We start from the raw sequence: 15,259 nt of genomic DNA on the forward strand, positions 1-15,259 counted from the left end.
TCCAATTTTAGTCGATGAAAATAAAGAGCAATTTTAGTGGACTAAATTGACAATTTAGTTGCTGTCTTCCTTCAGCATACATTTAATATTTTATACAGAAAATTACAACATGCCTATTTGTAACTGTAGTTTAAGCAAGACACATTTAACACAACTGTGTCTTTATTGAACTTTGTTTCAATGAAACATATTTTGAATTGACAATAATGTCATCTTAAACCTTAGTTTTCACCTAAATAAAAAAAAAAGTGCATAATTGATTGAGATTACAGCTCTTATCTTACTGCTGCAAAATTAATGTAAATATGTCTGAATATTAGATAAATTGCAGTGAACAGTTTCTGAGTGTTTATTTTCTGCCACTCGCGTTTCATTTCTTCTTCTGATTGGATTTCGTGAATTTCCGTCACTGTGTTTGTTTTCGTTTTCATTTTAGTCATTGACGAAATTTTCTGTCAATTTTAGTTATCGTCATTGTCTCAAAGAACGGATTCTATTTTGTTTTTGGTTTCATTTTCGAAATTATCACTGAGTGGGGGCACTATAATACAGATTGACAGATACATTCCAACATTATGGATCGCTATTTTTCCCCATTAAAATACACATTATAACCTTATTTTTGGAGGATAGGACAGCTGAATGGCCTTTCCATTCATTTTAATGGTAAAAGATGATCTGCTATATGAGCGTCTTGAGTTATCAGTGTCTTACATACTGAACTCATATCTCAAATACACTAATCAAAAATACACTAAAAAGTTAGGGATATTTGGCTTTCAGGTGAAATTTCATGACGAGCCTAGAATGCATTGAAAGCTTTTCAGGTGAACTTAATGTGACCTGCTCTAAACTTTTGAATGCACATGTCCAACTGTTAAAATGTTTCAGTACTTTTCGCAAAAGTTGTTGTTCTCCAACATGGAGTTTAACAGCAAAATTCACAAACGACAATGCTCCAGCTCATGGAGGAGGGAACGGCGGTTGGAAACTGGTGTACCTCAAATGGAATAGTCTGCATTTGCTCCAAACCTGAATCCTATTGAAAACCTGTGGGATCAGCTGAGTCGCCGTGTAGAGGCTGGAAACTCTGCACCCCACAACCTCGAATACCTGAGGGCTGCCCTTCAAGAAGAGTGGGACGCCATGCCTCAGCACTGAGTCGACTTGTGAACGGCATGAGACGTCGTCGTCAAGCGGTAATTGATGCTCGAGGGCACATGACCAGTTATTGAGACGTTGACATTTTTTGTTGTGGTGTACCCACCATTTTTTGTTAACTTTTCTGTCAATGAATTGTTGGAGACGAGGAAATCACCAGTGCATCCTTTTAATTAAATGTCCTACTTTTATGATATGATATCACTGTAGCATGAACTTTTTAACATTTTCCATACATTTCTCCTGAAAGCCACTTTTTGTGAGTACTGTATTTAATTTCTCTTTAATGCCTAGTCAGGAAGGCAACAGTTTCATTGTATTTCCATTCTTCCCTGTGGTAAAAAAAAAAGTGTTGACCAGTCAATCCAGGCGTGGATTGTGGTCAAGTTTCAGTGTAAACCTTGATTTACACCAATTTTTTTGTGCCACTGACTGACGCAAAGGTGATTAAAGCTTCTTTAACAATATCACGACCTGTAAGCATTGTGAACAGAGGACAATATATTGCAGTGTAAAAGGTATCACACTGTGTGAAAGATTTATGACTTTTATCTGAATAAATGATATACATACTTACAAGTCAGTTCTTTCTGCTTGTACTCACTCACATGTTTTGCTCTGCATATCTCAACTCGTTTTTACATGGAGAGTAAGAGACAGACGGCAACCGTGGTGACTAAAGACGACCTTTCAGGTGTGTACAGCATGACGCGGCGAAGCTGACATATGGTGGGAGAGAGTTCACCACGGTGCAAGGCCACCTCAGGCAACTACGGCTACTCTTTGTCTCTCCACATAATGCGCCGGCTCACACTCAGCGTTTTGTGTGAGCAACGTCTTTTTAATTCGAGACGAGCATATTACACTCGTCCGAAGCTGTTGTTTGACTATACTTATCTGCTAATACAACTGGGATAGACTCCAGATGTAACACTTTGACCCTCACAACTTTTACACAATCCATCAATTTTACATATAAAAAAAAAGTATTATTAATAGTATTATGCAAGACTTGCAGTCAAAGGTTTTATAAAGAGCAAAACGTTTCTTGAAGTTTCTTCAAGTGACTGGATTTGACTCATAATGACTTTGCCAGGGTAATATTTTGCTGAATTGGAAAAAAAAAATCATTAATATGTTAAATGAAAGATATAAAGACAAAAGACTAAATAAATAAATAATTGACCAATTTATGCAAATTATACTCTGTTGTGCAGTTAAGGATAAAGTATTAAAACCGTCAAATGTTCTGCATATATATATATATATATATATATATATATATATATATATATCACAATAGTGATGAGCATGAAAGTTCTTTTAAGTGAACTGAATCTTTAAAATCAGTTGATTAAAAAGAACCGTTCCAAAAAAATAAAACTGGATGTTCTAATTCAAACCATAGGAATATATTTTATTAGGGCATAAAATTACTCATGCATTACTTGCATAGAAAGTAACTATGTTCAAAGAAAAAACAACAACAATGACTTTCACACATAAACACAACAATGTAATATTTAATGAGCGATCAGCAGAAGGCACATTCACAACTCACTTACAGGAGTCAGTATGTCTTTTAGTAACACAAAAGACATTACCAAGAAGTCACGTCACCAAACACACCCTTGTGAGAGTTAAAACTAAAGTAAACAGTTACAACCGAACACATGACACATACATTGTAATATTACACAATCAACAAGTATACAGCAGCAATTAACATAATTTGCTGTAGTTTTAGAGAGCGTTTGGAGAGTGATAAATTACAATAAAGTGACGCAGTTGTTTAAGTTACCAAACTCGCAGTATTTCACATATTACCGAAGATAGTTATCTTGAGAAGGAAGTTAATGCTACCATTTTTATGTGCGCAAACTACAATTGTTAAGTTTGCAAAGTGTCTCACGTACCTGTTAAAGGTGCTAAGATAGCTTAGCAAGTGCTACATTTCATATTCATTCATGTTATCAGGTCCACCTTTTAAGTTGTGTCTGATAACAGGACAGGCATGCATCCCGGTTAATGCGCCTTATACAACTGCTGAATGTAACTATTAAAGTAACTTGTAATCTAAATGAGTTACTTTTAATATTCCGCAATCAGTTACTTTACTTGTTCAAATGTGGCAACATTGAAAAGAGACAGGTTCAGGAATGTGTGACTTCTTTGAAAGTGACACGTTTTTGGGTCAAAAAATGTTGGCTCCTGCTCTTCGTTTTTTAAATTATTTTTACTAATTATATTTGGTGACACTAAATATTATGGCCAAGCAAAGCAGTATGATCAGCTGCAGATAATGATGGCTGAAAGGAGATGTTAAAAAATAAAAATAAATAAAAGAGCAAACACACACATACACCGCGCTCCCCCGAGAATGACTCATCAAACCCCTGGGGTTCGATCGAACCCACTTTAACAACCACCGTCCATAATAGTTTTTGTTAGAATAGAATGGAAGGAAGGACGGTGTGACCATTTTTTCATCACCAGTTGTAGTTGCCGCATCAGGCTGTTCATTCAAACTAACTACACCCCTTCAGCTATTTCAAGAAATATGTTGATTAGTTTATTCTATTGCCCAAATCACCACAAGTACAAATCTGTTTTTACTTTGACATGTCAATGATTTCAGCATGGAAATTTCTCCTGTGGACAACATTGTGGGGTCAAGACCCCAAAATGATCACTCCACCACAGTGTTTTACAGATGCTCACGACAAACACAATGTGTTCTCTTTTGGTGCACTACTCATGCTCTTTGCACCAAATAAATGCACACCTTATGAATCATAGGGTTGAGCGCAGTACTGCCTGTCTACCAGTGAGGCGGGAAAAAAAGCTCCACGCAATCAGAGACTGTAAGGCAGCAAAAGTAGAGCTGTGGGATATAAGAAACAGGTGATTTTCTTGTAATCATTGACCATACATATATTTTCACCGTATAAATATGGGAACATGAAACTCAACAAAGGCACTCAAGTTTATATAGTAGGGGAAAGAGAGAGTCATGCCGGACACCCAACGTGCATAACTGAGTTTTAGGCTTTCCCCATTTCACATTTGTATTATGCTATAGAAACAAACAAATGCCCGAATTCACTTTAGTGGGTCCTTATCAGGGTTATTATAGTTTTGGAATTTTTCATTTTAGTGAGTTTTTATTTCGTTTTGAGTTTTGGTTTTTGAAATTTTGTTAGTTTTAATTAGTTTTCAAGGTGGTTCTGTTAGTTTTTATTAGTTTTAGTTATTTCATAAATGCATAATTTCAGTATTAGTTTTAGTTTTTTTGTTTTTAAATGTGTATTACTTGTGCGCAATATTTAAAAAACACCATGGGAGCAACGTCATCTGAAGGTGCTTTTCTATTGGCTGCTGCTAGATGACGTCACTTTTGTGTGCCACACTTTCAAATGTCCTTATTCCGGTTAGTATCAAAATAAAGCTACTTAAAATCACATTTTAAATCATCCGCAAAGGCTCATGCATGAAATTTATTACCAAAGACTAAGGACATTTTTGCTATAATTATAGTTAGCTTTAATTAGTTTTTTTTTTTTTTTTAAGCATTTTCGTTTTTATTTTATTTCGTTAGCAAAATTGTTTATTTTATTTTAGTTTTTTCGTTAGTTTTAGTTAACTAAAATAACCAACATTACTGCGTGATAAGTTAGTAAGCTCGTCACTCCATGTTTCTTATGCGGAACAGACACAACATTTTCACAATCACTTCAAATTTCCTGTACTGATAACACTGAGGAACCCAATATTTGTTTGGTTAGAACTGACAGCTGTTTTAAACCAATTTTTGAGTGCGCAATCCAAGACTAATCTTGTTTTTTCTCTTTCATGTCAAGTTGTAGAGCTATAGGATCCCTATTTTGTTAAAAAACAAAAAATGTAATCAATGTTATGTATGTAAAGAAAACGCTAAGACTGAATAGTTAGAAGCTTTGAAAAATAAAAAATAAAAACTAATGAAATGAAATAGAACTTACTGTGTCTATGGTTACAGGTTAGAACAAAAGCCAGCACTAATCCTCTTAATTCCTACTATGCTAGCTTTTTGTTTGCAGATGTTGATAGTACTGAATTGTGACTGCACAAACAAGTTGCCACGTAGTTGTAGATAAGTCCAATCGTAATCAGCTCTTCTTACTGCAATCTTACTCCAGCCTATCAGAAGAAATGTGCTTACCTGGAGGGTAAACTGTGTCAAAATGACGTGCAATTTAGAAATCAGCATGCCAATTTTAATTTTAAATAGTATAAAAATCGAACTCATCAGATTTTTATTGATCATTAATCATCCAATAGACTGTTTTGAAATTTTTCATGTAAGGTATATTGAGGGTTCCTGAGATGCTCAAGCACTACAGAATATCCAAATATCTCCACAAACGTGTTACAGTCTATCCTCAAAGTTATGGCCGGCGCTTTTTAAACATCTCATGAATCTAAATTTCTATTGAAGTGGACAGGAGTGATCCGTCGTCCTGCCTAATCTCGATTTCCGCGAGTAATACTGGCCGTGTTGAACTTATGGCATTTGGCCGGCTTTCATGATTGGCCCAGTGGTCTCCATCCACTGGCCTTCTTGCCACCAATTGATGACCCGTCAACCCCAATCCTCACACCAATCCAACAGGCGCGCAACACAGAGCGCTGAACAAATGTCTCAGTGTCAGGATCAATCTGGACGGGCTGCCCATCCTGTGCTCATAAAACTGGCATCTCATTTATCCAAGAGTGAGCACTAGCTACATGCTAAATAGAATGGCAGCATATTTACACGTTTAGTCGTGGAGAGCCCTGGTAAATACAAATTGCGCATTTGACGTCATCGCTCCTATTTTCTCCCAAGGTTTTTTTTTTTTTTCATGATATGTAAGATGGAATGCAAAATGTGCAAAGTACTGTACTACAAAAGGAGGATGCATTCTTCCTTTAAAGATGTGACGCCTTCTTCGCCATCCAGTCCGGAGGTAGTAAATATATATTTACACACCTCCCCGATTGGCAAAAACAAAAGTTCAACTACAGTGGTTTGGTCATTTTATATTCAATTCAATTTCACAAGGTGTGCCATCGCTATTGCTGAGCAAATTGAGAGGAGGCAATGTAGCATGAATATCAGCGGCAGACTCAAGGAGGAAATTGCGAAATGTACCGAATATCTGAGGGATCCTCACTAAGGAACTGAATCCAATTAAGGTTCAATATTAATGAAGAACTAGCAAGTGGAAAATGTGTCTTCACAAACAACATCTGCACCTAGCATGCAATATTCATGAAATAAATCATTTCCGAGCATTGATTTCACACTTAAGACTTAATTCTAGATATTTCTGCATGTTTTATTCTAAGAGAAAAAAATACTGTAAAAGTCCGTGATTAACACTCATTTATTTGGCAAAAAAGAAAGAAAAAAAGATCTTTACTTGTACCTAGGCAGTATTTAGGAATTGTACCAAAAAAAAAGGCTTGACACGTTGTTATTCAAAGTGCAATGTTACAGCAGTTACAGAGTTAATAATATTTAAAAGCCAAGTAAAGATATAAAAAAATCACTTACTTAAAGAGTTTACAGTGAAAGAAAAAGATTTTCAAATACATGGTAAAAAAAAATACTTTGAAAGTCCTTAATCTATAGTATCGTTTTTAACCTGGATTTAAAAGCATTTAATCTAAATTGGTGTGTTATGAATCTTTTGTTCATTCATATTGATCACTCTGGATACCAGCAAATTGGGGGACCGTATTATAATAAGTAAGAAAAAGCTGCATTGTAATAGGGATTTTGTGGGGGCGTATTATACACGGGGGCGCGTTATTTATGGTAATTCATATCATATGCAATGATTTTTTATTTATTTTATTTTTTCTGGAGAATCATATGCAATGATTGATTCAGCTTGTCTTTACATAAATATGCTTTGAAAATCTTTAAAGTTGAAACAAACTGGAGGAGTATGTTAAGTTTCAGTCTATAGTTTCCATAACCATAGTAACCAAAACTCCAGCACTTGCCGACAGCTCACCACATCCCCCCCTCCCTGCACCACGGAAAAAAATGTGTGAAAAGAATGGTATGAGCAATAATAGCCTAGCAGGTGAGCGTTACTTGAGTGCCTCGAAAAGACAGAATTCCACAGCAGCAAGCAGGAGTTATCATAGCGTTCATATTTTCAAGAACAAATGTTATTAAAGGGTTGCTGTGAACATAAATAAAACATCAAAGCCCATCGCTAACAACTGTCAGGGAAGAAATAATCTCAAAATATGAGGTACTGTACATATGGAACCGTTCCACCATAATGGGCACGTGCGGTTTCATGCTGAGGCGCAATGAAACACATGAAAATACCAACATTGATTTGCTGCAAGGTTTAAAAAAATGTGATTTCCAATCGAGATAGCGAAATGAACTCGAAGGAAATCGAAGTCACTCTCTGCGAGCTCGCGACAATCTAATTAAACGTAAGGAGCCAAACCGGTTACAAAGGCTGCGGCTCCTTTGTTCAATAATCAAGTGAAAAGACATTTTCTGCTCCTTCGGAGGCTTTGCGGAAAACCGGAACGAGGAGGGCTCACCGATCATGTGGATGGTGGTGCGCCCGGGCCTCGTCCCATGCTGCTGCTGCTGGATGGTGTCGTAGAAGGTGGCCTGACACAGCTGAATGGCCGTCACGCTGACCCAGAGGCACAGGCAGAGCAGCCAGGACATGACAGGACACATCTGCTGAGGATCATGTTGAAAATCTGTCACGTCAGCGGACATACATAGACACACTCTCGTTTGAACAGAAATACGCTGCCATGTTTTTGCCGCGCTCATCAAGGCCAAACGCGCCTTCAACGTTTCTCAGCAATTGCTTCTTAAGCTGCAGGAGGGAGTAAATTAATTGTCTGTTATTATTTTTTACTTAAGAAGTGTCATTTAGGCTTAATATGATTGGGAAGCTGAGTTAGATGTATTTTTCCTTTTATATTGGATATTGGACAACCATTTTCGACATCATGAGAATGATGCCGTCAGTTGTTTTTTCTAACTCTGCTACAATGTTGATATTTAGGGACTTAAAAGTGTGACATTTAACTGGCCTTTAACAGACAAAACATCGATGCAAATCACTTACTCTCCAATTCCTAAGCCAAATAAAGGCTCAATATTGAAAACGTGTTTTGGGGTAGTAAGAGAGGGAGGCTAGACCTGGCATGCAAATTCCAGGTTCCAAAAACAGAATGTTTTTGTGCAAAGTTGTCTGTATGTAAAGCTTTTAAAGCAAGTAATATAAGTAAAAAATATATTGTTTGAATGTACCATCTTTCTTCCTGGTGTTTTTTTTTTTTGCCCTAAGCTACTGCCAGAAGATTTTTTTTTAAATTCCTTCAGTGACTTAAAGCAATCAATAGCAATTGTCGTTTTTTTTATTTGGTTTGTCTAGGGTTCCGTTTATTAGTGTTTGAGTAAGAATATAAGCATCTTGCCAATCAACACCTGACTAACTTAAAGGCTGAAAGAAGTGGAAGTGACATTTATGTTTGTTTCCATAGAAACATAGTCTGAAAAGTTTGGACAAGCCACCTCTGAACAGTAACCCGAGCACCAATGCTAGTAATAACACAACATTAAGTATTCGCCATATGAAAGATCATTAAAGTCTGCGGTCATCTTAGCAATAACTTAAGACACTTTTTTTTTTTAATGGCTTCATTTCTTCACATAATGCCGCTTTAATCATTCTGAGCGGCATTAAATTGGTTCTTCATGGCTTGTCTTCCTAGTTTGCCCTCTGTTCTTCCAGAGCGACGCGGCTGCAAATGTGGAGCGATCCCTGGGGAGTTTTTTTTTTTTTTGCAGCAGCAGAGATTTCCCCTGACAGACTGATTCCCATCCACTCCTCAGCAGCGTCCCTGCCTCCAAACCAAACTCCAACTTGAAAGACAGACACGATTTTACTAGCAGAAGGCTGCCGAGGCTTTTCTGTGTCTGTCAGAATAATGTGACAGTGACACAGCAGAAATATACGAATCAAAAGCTGTTGCAATACATTGTTTAGAGAAGAAATAAGAGAATATAACAACGGCGGAAGTTTTTTTTTTTTTCTGGTGAAGGGAGGACTTCATTCGAGTGACATTCAAGCTCTTACATTTTTATCCTCTCTAACAACCTGACATCATGAATTAAATCATCTACGCGCTCAAAGTTGCGTCCACAGCCTGTTCATTATAACGAAAAGAACTCCAGTATTTGCATACATGTGAAGGGATTTCAACTTTTTTGCTCATTTGAACATTTACGTTCAAACCTTTATAGTGCAATGTAACGTGAACAGAAGCTGAATTTAAGTAGATGTGTTGACGTGTAGAAGAATACACCAAAATATTTCTGCTGAACCTTGAAACATCTGTTTGAAGGAGCATCAATCACAACAATTTGCATATAAAGTGACATTTTCTCATTCTTCCTGCCATCTCAACACACATGAAGCTGCCATCACAATTACTTTACAGCCAGGAGTAAAAGAGCATCTCACCTGAGCAAGCCGTCCACGATTATATAAATAACTCAACAAAATGCTATAAATCCATCCACGATGCCGCTCATGTTGATTCCATCCGCTAACTCGACTGGAGGACAGAACTCCACTCACTCTTCCTTCGCGCTGCTCCACTCTTTTGACCGCAACAGCCCCAGTGACTCAGAAAGAAGCAGAGAGGGAGAAAAAGACGCACAGTTGTTTCAAGTCCACCTCTGAAATGCCACTGCTGCCCCTTCAGGAGTGGCTCCCGTTGAATTCATCTGCCCATTTGTCGGCACGTGCGGCGTCCTCGTTCAAGTGCAGTGGAATCTCTCCTCTCACCGTCTGCATCCTTCCAGTAAGAGTGAGAGGATCTGACTGACTCCCTCCCCCTCAGCCAGCGCCAAGACATAAATGTTCTCGTGCAGCCGGGCTGACTCTTAAGGCACTTACGCACGCTTTAAAGCTTTCAGAGCCGCCTCTGGATTAGATACCGTGGCATGGGACTGCAGCACCTGATCATATGCAAATGAGGTTGAGTGGCAGCACGCACCTTAATGTGGGGCTTCATGATTAACAACAATTTACATACTGAGGGAATCACCTGGGGCGGCATTTCTTCTTCTTCTTGCTCATACGGCTGCCCCACATAATAACAACACAACACTGTGGACGGCAAATGGCTTTTCCCTCAAGGAAAATTGAAATGAAGTATGGAAATATTAGAAATGATTTGCGGGAATGGAAAACAAAGCATCATAGTGTAGTGGTTCACTCACAATGATCCATTCACAACTAATTGTTTCCTGAGTTCCATCGTGTGTCTCCTTTTTACGCCCCGTGAGCTAATGAACATGTGACAAGACCAGGAGACGGGATCCGAGCAATCCTGTGGATTAGCCACATTTCTGAGTAAAATTTTCCAAAATGACCTTTTGGTTTCAGAGCCTTGTTACAACATGAACAATTTGAACACCCCCCCCCCCCCCCCAAAAAAATCGTCCTGTGGTTTTTCTTTTTCAAGACAAAAAATGAACAAAAATAAACAAAAGAGAGAACAACAAAAACATTTTTTTAAAAAGAACAGACAATTAATACAGGTAAATAATCACATTACCATATATTAGAGGTGTCACAGAACAAATACAGCCAGCAATGAGAAAACACAATATAGGTGACAATAATTAAGCCACGCAAAAAAAAACAAGGCATGAATTAGTGCATCCAAAGAACAGTATACATCAAGACAATAAATGCAATGTTATATATGAAATACCCTGCAAAACCTGTAATAAAGCCTATGTTGGGGGAAAAAGGAACATCTTTCAACATAAGAAAAAAAGAACACCAAAAGGAATGTAATAAACAAACAGCAACGCATTACACCAGAGCAGAAAAAGAAAGGGCTACACAAGAAAACCTAAAATCCGCCATATCAGATCACTGCAAACGAGAAAACCACATCATGGACTGGGACAAAGCAAGCATCATTGGAACAGAAGAACAAAAATACAAAAGATGGATAAAAGAAGCAATAGAGATCAGGAAACGGGGACCGGACACGCTAAATAGGGACAAAGGAACTTTTCAACTTTCCCACACATTGGATCCACTTCTTTGGAGATCATGGAGCGACGGAGAGCGTGGAGCGACAGCTCAGCCATTCCGACTACGCCTAGAAACATCAGCTGAGAAGACACGTCACAATTGTCAGTTTGACAGCTTCTGAGGAAGGCGGCAGTCGTCACCGAAATTAGTCAAGGTAAAGCACAACCTTTTTTTGTCTTAAAAAAAAAAACACAGGACGAAATGGCAGTACTGTAGTTTGTCTGGGATGTATAGTGTATTTAAAAAGTCTACACACCCCTGTTCACATGCCAAGTTTTAGTGATATCAAGCAATGAGATCAAATTCATTTCAAAACGTTTTCCATCATGAGCGCAATACAAATTTGTTATAATTAAATAAATAAAACGGAGATTTTTGCGCAAGTGTGCACACCCCCTTAAAACCCAAGCCAAACCAATCACATTCAAACTCACGTTAAATGCTATTTTGCGTTCTAGCAGAAGTCTTAAGTTTTTGTGCTATCTATTTTGAACTGTTTTCTGTCAAGCCCCAGTTCCAGCTGAAGAAAAATAGCCACAAATGATGATACTGCCACCGCCATGGTTCACTGTAGGCATGGTGTTCTTTTTAAGCGTTTAGGAGATTTTGGTATGGGTCAAATGAAACCAAGGTTTATCGGTGTTGGCACAAATCCTGCTAAAAAGCAAAACAAAGGTCAGGAAAAGCCTACTAGAGCTTTAATTGTTTAATTGGTGTTGGTGTAAAAGTTTAATTGGGGTTTATCAGAGTCACATTCAATGGTGGTAGGTGTGTGCGCACTCCCATTTAAAAGCATATTTGAATGTGGGTGGTTAATTCTGAATACAACCATACCCTAGTTTTTATTGGGGTGTGTAATTGTTGTTGTTTCTTTTTCATTCATTCATTTTTCATTTTTTCAGTTCTTTATTTGTAGTTGCCACTCAAACATTTAAAAATAAATAAATACATAAGTATGGGCTTTAGGTCAAATGGTTTATCATGGTCTAATTTTTTGATATCACAAAAAAAAAGAGGCATTTGAACAGGGGTGTGTAGACTTTATATTCACTATAATACATCTCAATTATTGGTGCATTACTCTTTACCCTCAATATAATCCCCCCCCCCCCAAATGTGATGTGGATCAACAGCTCTATCCTCTCCATTTCTCAGCATGTGATGATTTATTTTATTTTATTTTATTTTATTTTTATCTCTGTCTGGCGTGCACGAGAGGTCTGAACCCACACGCTGCCATCTCTACAGCTTAAAACATTTCATTACGATAACTTTCAGAGGCAGACAGCACATCCCCAGCTGAGGAAAGAGTGAAGTCAGCACCAAGGCACCGAAGGCAACGCAGCGTTAACCTCAGAGGCTTTCGGATGAGACACCTGGGTGCTGGAAAGATTTGACGTTGAGAGAGGGGGAAGCAAAATATTACGAATTGTTGAGTTTTTCTGAGCGGAACAGCGAGCTCCTCAGATGGGGTGGTCACGTGAGCAGAAATAGCTCCTTAGAGACGCCCTGCAGCTCGGTTTGTAGGATTATGCCCGGTATTCGAGGCATACATGATGCATTTTCCTCAACTACAAAACTGCTGGAGAAGCTCTCCACTAAGTGTTGGACATATTCGTCACCTAGTCAACTTAACTACTTCTCATCAGCATTTAAATCTTACAGTCAACTAGTTGCTAATCATGTTTTTTTTTTGTTGTTTTTTGCGTTTCGTCTTCCAATCGGCCAGCTTGCAAAGGACTTTCTTTGGAGCAGCAAAATGTCCAGCCAACAAGACGACAGTCTTCATACATCGGCGGGGGTCCGAGAGTGCTTAAATAGGTTGGCGATGGCTGAAAATAGCGGTCAGGCTCGCTATTCCGATCGCCGCTAGTCCTAAAATATTCATACCAGTGGGACTGAGGGACTGGCGGCGAGGAACAAGGGCAGCGGGCGCAAAGTGAAACTTCATCTTCATTGCCAAAATGTTATGTCCAATACCGCGCGGGCGTAACACTTGTCGTAGCATGATGCAATAATATTTGACCAGAAATTAGACCAGTAGCACGGTCACTTGCAAAATATGTAAGTCTATAAAGGAAGTAAAATAGAAACCGTGAAACAGAGACATGTTTCGTTTTGTTTTTAGCCTAAGTTGCTGCAATGCCCTATGAGTACGACACACACACAAGTGTGTGTAACACAAGATGAAACCAGCTAACTCAGTAACAATAAAAACAAACTACATTCAGCATAATGAGTTGCATCTTTATTCATTTGTCTCGGTCCATCGAAATATGCCTACGCAAAAAAACGGTCAATGGCAGAAAATAAGTATCAATGACGTCAGCAATTAATGGACTCTCAGTTGACTTACATCACGTTACATCTGATGTTGTTCAATCTCTGGTCTCTTCGGGGCCCAGTTTACATTTACAGCTGTGGATATTCATCAACACAGATTTAATGTTTATATTTTGAACAAAGGAGCTTTACTTTTGGTGCACTTCTTTTGCCTACTTTTACGGCAAAGGTCCAAATGTACTTATTGAAGTGGATTAAATAGATTTTGATGGCTTGCTTTGATTTAGCGCTTTGATTAGGTTGCGTAGGCCATTATTTTAACTGCATCCATCAATTACTTGTTTATGACGTTGTCTACACTGTATGTGAATTCTTACTTGACTAATGTCTTTCCCTGGGGTAGTGAGAGACACAGGTTGTTTGTCTGTGGTTTTGTTTGATTTATTGTCATGGTCCAACAAAATATGGCAAGTTTCAGTCCGTTTATCCATTTTCTATGCTGCTTGTCCTCATTAGGGTCACGGGTGAGCTGGATTCTTTCCCTGCTGACTCTAAACAAGATGCTCGCTACACCCTGGGCTGCTTGCCTGGGCAGTCTATTTTTATTCAGTAGGGAATAGGAAAGATCTGCTTTTAAATCACTTATTTCATAAATGCATAGGTGGATTTGCTCTGCCATACCTCATACAACATTTAATATATATTCCAAACTTTTAAACATGTTTCTTTCCATCCATATCCTTGAAATTAATGACCTGAAATGCTGTAGCGCACATAAATAAAATATATATATGTATTGCCTTGTGTGTCTGAACACGCCCCTCTCCTTCTCCTGCCTCCTGACTGCCAAGGGGGAAAATATGTTGTCCAATCCAATCATCTTTTTTTTGGTTCAGTGGGCTCTTTACATCTTTATACCATAATTACTTCTTTTTTTTCAATGCAGTAAACAGAAAACAAACAACAACAACAAAATGAAGGATGTAACTACAAATTTCCACTATAGAGGATATTAATTAAACACTATGCTGAAATAATAGAGCAACATTTCAGAATTCAGTTCAACTCATTGGATGGATTTGAATTGGCTCCACCCCACAGGATGTTGAAATGAATTTAAATTGTAATCGCAGGAAGTGGAATTGAATTCAATTCAAATTCAATTCAATGCAATTCAGAGAAACTCATACTCGAGACAGTAACGATGTCATTAGTGGGATTTAAACTAAATATCCAAAGACTTTGGAGAATTGAAGAGCTGTTCTACCATCATATCAACCAATTTCAAAGTTTTAACAATTTTACTGATCTGTACTATCCAGGGATGTCGGCCTACTGGCATGTGACGGGATGTATGCCACCTCAATTCAAATTCAAATGTCAAGACAATGGTTGAATGTGTTGTTGAAGGGACTTGTACAAAATATCGGCATATTTATTTTGTATTTTTACAATTACCTCAACAAAAAGCATTAGACACTTACTTTTCTTCTACCCCTAAAATGTGCTTACACTGGTGGACACCATTTAACTTAATGAGAAAGAGAAAGGTAGCAACGTCCTACCATTTTACATTTGGAATAATTGAAAAGCATGAGAAGTCCTTTGTAGATGGCAAAAGCAGTTCAGTCAGTAGTAAGTAGTCGGTGGAAGACATTCAGGTTTAACGACTGTTGTCA

At 38.0% G+C, this 15,259-nt stretch overlaps 1 protein-coding gene across 3 annotated transcripts in view; it reads right to left on the bottom strand.

Annotated features, from left to right (window-relative positions):
- The window catches only part of LOC147179514 (chemokine-like protein TAFA-1), a 31,111-nt gene extending 21,035 nt beyond the window's left edge, over positions 1–10,076 (bottom strand). The window contains exons 1-2 of one of the 3 annotated variants that reach the window (XM_086067884.1): positions 9,705–10,076; positions 7,759–7,903 (exon numbers count right to left, since the gene is read on the bottom strand). In XM_086067884.1, the coding sequence (XP_085924010.1) occupies positions 7,759–7,903 (145 nt within the window). In that variant the 5' untranslated portion in view covers positions 9,705–10,076. Of the gene's footprint in view, positions 1–7,758; positions 7,907–9,704 lie in introns of those variants that run through there. The other 2 variants (XM_086067885.1, XM_086067883.1) reach the window with 2 other exon arrangements.
- Between the last annotated feature and the right edge of the window lie 5,183 nt (positions 10,077–15,259).

Source organism: Leptonotus elevatus, chromosome 2, assembly GCF_054856555.1.
Source record: "Leptonotus elevatus isolate MCC_2025b chromosome 2, RoL_Lele_1.0, whole genome shotgun sequence".
Classification (NCBI taxonomy): Eukaryota; Metazoa; Chordata; class Actinopteri; order Syngnathiformes; family Syngnathidae; genus Leptonotus; species Leptonotus elevatus.